The sequence below is a fragment of the Octopus bimaculoides genome, chromosome 2 (genome assembly GCF_001194135.2).
Source record: "Octopus bimaculoides isolate UCB-OBI-ISO-001 chromosome 2, ASM119413v2, whole genome shotgun sequence".
In the NCBI taxonomy this organism is placed as follows: Eukaryota; Metazoa; Mollusca; class Cephalopoda; order Octopoda; family Octopodidae; genus Octopus; species Octopus bimaculoides.
Genome location: NC_068982.1, coordinates 63899267 through 63907164, shown reverse-complemented (window position 1 = coordinate 63907164; position 7898 = coordinate 63899267). Strand labels below are relative to the sequence as shown.

Here is a 7898-nt window from a genome sequence, read left to right as displayed (position 1 = left end):
TGTAAGTAAATTTGTGTTAATAGCGAAACCAGTCTGTGACTAATTCTTTATTTTGTATATTTTCATTTGTCTGCCCGTTTATGTTCTGGTGTGTGCTGAATTTCTCTAGAGAACATTCTTTTCTTTGAGATTTGATCGTAGGTGATTTATTTCTAGCATAATGGATGTCCACTTAGTGGTCATCCCTTCTTATACGTACACATATATATATACATATATATATGTATATATATATATTTTTCTCCTTGTTTTCCGTATTCTTTCTGTTGAAGAGCGTAGCTCGAAACGTTAAAGACTTTCCGTATTCCCGAGCGTCATACTAATACATCCTTTTGTTGTTTACACCACCTGTCCTCGTCTGTTATTGTTTTTTTTCGTACATTCTCCCATATATATATATATATATATATATATATATATATATATATATATATATATATATATATATATATATATATATATATATATACATACACACATATATATATGTATACATATATATGTATACATATATACATATATATATATATAATTGTTGAAGAGGATACATATATATATATATATATATATATAAATGTTAAAGAGGACAGGCAGACGTACATACATACATACACACATACAGGTCTGGGGTCAGAAATTTTGATACTGACCAAAGTGTGTTAAGCCAGATATGGGTGTACAGAACTCATCATTGTAGTTCAAAGTTGGATCTTGGAGAGTCATCAACAATTTTGAGTTAATGTATTTGTAAACTAATTGAATTTCCTTCCTTTTACTTAGTTTTCTTTTTTCCTTCATATTAATTATTTAAATGCAGAACAAACTAATGTTTCACTAAGAATTGCTGCAATCAAGGAGTAATGTTCTACAGAACAACCACCGCTCATGTTAATATTCTTAAAGTATTTGCAGACAAGCATCATCAAACTACAGTAGTTGCTATTAACAACAGTGAGAATAACGAATGAGAAACAGAAGGATTAGTCAAGTAAATAGCAGACCTTAATCTCGTCTGTTTGCTTGAATTCCTCGTGCACTAAATTTTCTACATTGGCCATCAACATTTTTCCTGTGTTTGAATGCAAAGTTTTTTCAATCACTTCAAGATCTTCATTATCTTTTATTCCATTTTCTTGATTCCGTCTGTGGCGCCGTGATTTACGTTTTTTATCATCTATAAAGAAATAGAGAAAAAAAAAACAAACAAACAGTAATATACTACTTTTTAAGAAATAAATTTAGTTAATTAGTTTCAAAATTCTCTGAAAAACCTTTTCAAATGAATATGATGTTTACTTGGACAGAATGTAAATTCAGCAAATTAAAAATTTCATATTTCTATTTTACTAAAAAGCATAGGGAGGATATTCATTTGTTTTTATTTTATATTTATTCTGCAAAAGTTGACTCAGCTTTTTAATCTTTTGGGATCTATAGAGAATAAATGCTAGACAACTATAAGGATTATGTAAACCACTCTTCCACAAAATTTGTGATCTTGTGCTTCTTGTCAAAAACCCTTTTTAATTTAACCTATTAAGGGCAGTGGATGGTTAAATTGATAGTTTCAGAAAAAATCCTTTGCCAATATTAGTTACACCCACTTATGCTCTGAACAAATCCTGCTGGTGCCTACTTTATGCTAATCAGTCATTTATAAAGAATGGCTGTTAAACTTAAACATCTAAACGTTTAAGACTTGTGCCGAGTTAAGAAATCATTTAATTCAATAGGGCTTTATTCCATAAGACAGAACTTAAGCAATAATATAATGTTAAATGCTGCCTTTCTTGGAACAGAAATTGCTTGGAGATATGGAAACATTTATTTATTAAAAAATCCTGGAATTTACAAGCAAGTTCTGATGAAAGTCATATGGAAACGCAATTAGAAAGAGAAAGAAGAAAAAGAAAGAAAACTTACCACAAGTCTGGTCTGTTACTTCTTCAGATTCAAAGATGATGTTGTTAATTTTGATTCTAAAAATAAATAGTTGTCCAACATCATCATAATCACCACCTCTTTAATATGAACTACATTAGACAGTCAAACAAAATTCCCTTGCAGTATTTAGCTAAGACTTTATGTTCTGAGTTCAATTTTCCAAGATAATTGTCTTTCATCCTTTTAGGATCAATAAAATAAAGTTCCAGAATTCAATTGACAATGCCACCCAACCAAATTTCTGGCTTTGAGCCTGTATAAGAAATTCTTACGATGACTGGCAGAATTGTTAGGGTACTACACAAATGCTTTTTTGTAGTTGTTTTGGCTCTCAGCAATCTGAGTTAAAATTCCACCCCTGTATTAGAAATTATTTGTGGCCTTACGCCTGTATTAGAAATTATTTGTGGCCTTACGCCTGTATTAGAAATTATTTGTGGCCTTACGCCTGTATTAGAAATTATTTGTGGCCTTATGCCTATATTAGAAATTATTATCATCATTGGCAATGAATTGGCTGAATTGTTAGAGTGTAGGACAAAATGCCTAGCAGTAATTAGTTATGCTACTTTATATTCTGAATACAAAGCCTGCCAAGGGAAACTTTGCCTTTCATCCTTCCTGAGTATATAAAGTACCAGTCAAATATTTGGTCTTAGGCCTGTATGAGAAACAACTGTTACTTTCAGAACTAGCATTTGTGGTATTGGTCGCATTAGTAACTCTTAGTCAATGTTACATTAAATATAAGTACAGACAAAAAGAAAAGAAAAAAAGAAATAAGTTCAGTACATCTGTGTAACTTTCAAAACAGAAAACTCTACAGATGTGGATTTAAATACATACCGACGATGAGCTAAAACAATCATTCTTAACTTGTCACCAAGATCTTGCATTTCTGTGATTTGAACAAATGACCCAATAGGATAGATATCATCCATAGAGGAAATTACTTCAGAATCGTTACTGGAAAATAAAAATTTATTGCTTAAGACCATTGTTACATTGTTAAATAAGATATGGAAGACTACTTCAATTCTTACTTTTGGCTTATTTAAGATTAGTTCAACAATCATGATCTACAAGAGAACTTGCTAGAAGGTTTTTGTCAATGTCAACCTTATATGAACAAGACAGGTAGCAACACAAAATCCATTTACATCAGTTTTATTAATAGCAATGTGGTATCACAGAATATGGGTCAATTTGATTCCCCTATACCACATTCATAGTTCTAAATTCTGTTCAATCTTGCCAGATATCATACTAATTAAATGTAATTAATTCTTGTGGATCTAAAGCAGAATACTTCTTTTGAAAATCTGAAGAAAATACTGTGAGAAGTGTTTGGAAAGCAAAATAATGGTTAAAGCTTTCTCATAGACTCTTCATATTGATGTAGTATAATCTATCACAATCCCTTCATTGTAATGTAGATGATAGAAAACAAACAAACAACAAAATAAAAAGCTAAAAGTGTTACAACCCTCTCATGCAAAATATTCAGCTTTGCAAGTTCATCCAACTCTCCTTATTCTGGAAAATGTTTATATGGAAAACCAAAAATAAGCTTATGTAAAACAACACTGTCAGATAATCCATTGATGAGAGTGTATGTCGAGAAAGTAGCCAAATGTATATAATACCAAGCTGTCAGCTATTCTGTTATTGGAGCAAATTTAAAGTATTTCATTTTGTTTCTGGTTGGTTAACTATATATCACAGAGCATTTGAAAATATGCTTATTACACTTTCAAACTAGAGAAAGCAACAGGATTGTAACTCATTTAAAATATGGTATCAATTTCTCTTACTTCTGTGTATGTTGCTGACCACATAATCTAGAATTGTTGTGTCTAAGTAAAGCCCTTAACGCTATAAGGTCCACTGATGAAACCTTAAAAAGACTCCACTCTGTATTTAATGATTAGCTGTAAGAAGGACATACTTTTTTTTAGTATATAAGCTAATCAGAGGAATAAAGCCAATATCCATGAACTTTGCACTCTCTTCTAAATTGGTGAGACAGATATTTAGGTTGAACATCTGTGTGAAAAATGCCAGAAGGCTGCTGTTTTCAGAATGAAGGACTGGTAAATTGAGATGTAAAAGAGTAGGGCTGATGAGAAGATGAGAAATAGGATTATAACAATGGCCTGGCTATCAGGTAATGTATACAGCTAGTTAGTTCAGACAAAAATGAGGATATCATATTATACAGCTTAAAGTCTCACAAAAGCTTAAAATGCAATAATGAACAAACCTATCATCTTTCTTCAAGAATATTCCGGCATATGGTAAGTTAAGTTTAACTTTCCTTCGGAGTACATCCATGAGATCTTTGTTGGTAACCTAAAATTAGGAAATAAAAAGAAAAAAAGAAAAGTGAATAACAAAATAGAGAATTTAAAATGGTAGCTCTTTCCATGTTTCACTTAATTCCCCAAGGTCATATTTAAAAAAAAAAAATAAAACTAGAAGATGCTAATTTTAGATGTTCTAACAGTTTAAGAAAATAAATTTAACCCAAGAAGCATGTTTGTCAAAGAGCTGAAGTTCTTACATCAGTGATTGCATTGTGTTACTTGAAAAAAACACTTTATAATCATAGCATTTCTTTGCATTTCTATAACAAATTACACATGAACCACAACTGAAGCTAAATAAGCTTTCAGTTGGGTCCAACCTGTATATGTAATGTAGTGAATGTGTGCATGTATAAAACATAAAAGGGCTCGGACAGAGTCAAATGACTACAAATTCATTTCACAGTCATGAAGTTCTGAGTTTGATGTCATGGCACAATTATTATCTATCCAATATTTGGATTAACTGTATCTGCAATTTAGGTAGTTCGGTGGATCAAACAACTGAAAAAATACCCACTAATGAATCCAACATGCAGTACTTATGACTTTTTACAGTCCTCTAGCAACTGGCAGGAAGGAGGATGGGAGAAAGTTATCCTTAAATTGGTGACTTGGTCTGAATGCTTGCAACTGAATAGATTATACCCAAGGACCAGGTGGTTATGTTAAACGAGGTAATGGATTAAGTCTACCATTGAAGGACTTTAATTAGGAATATCAAGAGCCAGAAAAAAACCCTGTCTGATATTCTAATGATTCTGCCAGTTAACTATCCTAGGTTAGTACTTTATTGATTCATTCTGTAAAGACAAAAGGCAACATGTGACATTGTGACAAGGCTGGCACCTTTGAATTACACATACAATCTATCCAATGAGCTTCTATATAGTTTTCATTTATCCAATTTCTCTCAAAAGGCAATGGCTGACCCAAGGCTACAATAAAAGACACTTACTGAAGAAACCATGGAGTGGGTTCAAATGCAGGGATCCATGATTTCAAATTCAACTTCTGAATTCGTTGGCTATACCTTCATGCAGGTGATGAAATAGTAACTCCTTAATTAGTATTGTTAATTCCAATTTCTCTCAGACTTCTTGAGCAACTGTTTTTGTGATGGTGTTATTGCTCAACCCTGATCCAGCAGACATGACCACAGATGTTCCAGCTGAGATCTCTCTTACACACACACACACACACAATTTAGAAACACTGAGATTGAGTTACCACTGGTCAGACTGCATGTCCAACAAACAACTATACTCAGAAGCTTGGATGTATCCTGTTACATGTATGATTCAGGAGTGTCAGTTCAGACTGTTTGGCCATGTTGCTGAGTTGGATCCTGCATATTGTGTTCTCTTCTCCGAGGGTCCAGCTAGGGTGGCAGACCATGTTGGTTGGTCACATGCCGCATGGTCATAGTGGATGAAGAAGTATCTCACAGAAATGAAGACAGACTGGAATACTGCTCACAAAGGGTTTCCTGGGATGACCTGAGCAAATACTGACAAATGGTGGATGCAGTAACATGTTGCAATAGTGCATGCCCCCATATCTCTGACCTAACTTGAGGAGTCAGTTAGTTTGTGCTCTCTCTCTGGTATTGTGCTGTATCGATGGCTAAGGCATTGAATTAAGCTTCACAAAGCTTGTAATGCTAAGTTTAATTTTACTATATATAAGTAGTTAACAATTATTTGAAATTTAATTTGTTTTATATTAATAAAAAAGAGAGATCCTTTATACAAGAATTTCATCACTGATTAATAGAGAATACACTTTCAAGAACAACTGTCATACCTTGACCTGTAAAATATAGGAACATTCCATATTTGGAGACTATGTTAACAAATTTGAATTATTTTTGCTCAGAGACAATTTCAGTTGCAACACATGCGCTTCACTTATGCACATGGGAAACCAGCATCAAATGATGAGAACAGTAGTGATGATGGTCATGATAGTTGTAATGATAGTATTAATGATAAAGACGATGTTGCTGGTAGTAGTGATGGAGATTGCTACCTGAAGCCCCAATCAGTTTTGATAGAGCAGATAAACAATGGAGATGAATTTTTATTGCTTAGCACTATATTAGCCCTATATGAGCAGACCTGTATTAAAAGGTGTTCCATCTATGATTGCCTCAACTAACCTTCGTACATTATCCTTCTACTTTTAAGGACAGTATTGTGTGATTTAAGTGAGACTTGGTTGCTATTTCTAGCAAGTTGACTGACCATGCTGAGGTTTGTGATAAAGTCAATGCAGGTGGTTAACAGTTTTAGATGTCATTTAGATTCGATAAATGTAGGTTAAGACAAACTACAAGTGTTTTTGACTACAAAGGAGGCATGCAAAGATAAGGCATGGTTTGTATCAATTATTCTTTCTGGACAATATTGCATGCATCAACATTAAGAAGGTCTGTGAGTGGAGATGGAAAGATTAAACAGTAGTTTCTGAAGAAGCAGACAGAATTCAAGATTAACTATATTAAGAAGGATTTGATTTATTTTTCACAACAGCTAAATCTGAATCATCAGCTTAGCAGGAGTTCTAACAAAAATTCAGTCAACTTATACTTGCCGCTGCCGCCACCACCTCCACTTTATCGTCATCATCACCTTCATCTCTATCATCATCATCATCATCATCAACAGCAGCAGCACCGTTATAATCATCATTCTCATTATTAACATCACAGTAACCATTGTAATTTGTTTACAGTTATATGATCTGTGATATTCAAGGGATTTGCAGAAATTTTTTTCAAATCTGTCTTACACTGTTATTGTGGACTCTAGTAAAGTTTATACAAGCCTATGAAAGAACACCATTTTGTCATTTGTTAGAAATAGCTAATTCTGCTCAAGTTACATCCTAACATCTCAAGAAGGATACACATGATAACTTAGTTCTGGCTAAATTACTTTGGAATAAAAAATAGCATTGTTACACTGGGATGCTTTAATTATAGCACTCACATGAGAGCTATACAATAACACAAACGCCACCACTGATACTAAGAGTTTACACTATTAGAAATGGCAGCCAAATCTCCCACATGTCACACCCTGTGCTCTTAAAAAAGGAAGAACATATTAAATACTAAAGTTCTTTATACAATATAACTGGAAACAGACAAGATTATCATGGCCAATAATCTTTGATAGTTAGCCTCCCTGATTAGAGCCGACCAGAAGTTAAACAACACTTTCCCTACCATCATCATCATCATCATCATCGTTTAACGTCCGCTTTCCATGCTAGCATGGGTTGGACGATTTGACTGAGGACTGGTGAAACCGGATGGCAACACCAAGCTCCAATGTAAATTTGGCAGAGTTTCTACAGCTGGATGCCCTTCCTAACGCCAACCACTCAGAGAGTGTAGTAGGTGCTTTTACGTGTCACCTGCACGAAGGCCAGTCAGGCGATACTGGCAACGGCCATGCTCGAAATGGTGTCTTTTATGTGCCACCCACACAAGCCAGTCCAGGGGCACTGGCAACGATCTCGCTCGAAAATCCTACGAAGGCCAGTCAGGCGGTACTGGCAACGGCCACGCTCAAAATGGTG

At 34.0% G+C, this 7898-nt stretch overlaps 1 protein-coding gene across 1 annotated transcript in view; it reads right to left on the bottom strand.

Annotated features, from left to right (window-relative positions):
- The window catches only part of LOC106872622 (lon protease homolog, mitochondrial), a 62488-nt gene that overhangs the window by 49543 nt on the left and 5047 nt on the right, over positions 1 to 7898 (bottom strand). Inside the window, exons 2-5 of the mRNA XM_052977511.1 lie at positions 4208 to 4296; positions 2791 to 2910; positions 1924 to 1979; positions 1002 to 1174 (exon numbers count right to left, since the gene is read on the bottom strand). Coding sequence (XP_052833471.1) covers positions 1002 to 1174; positions 1924 to 1979; positions 2791 to 2910; positions 4208 to 4296 — 438 coding nt within the window. The remainder of the gene's footprint in view (positions 1 to 1001; positions 1175 to 1923; positions 1980 to 2790; positions 2911 to 4207; positions 4297 to 7898) is intronic.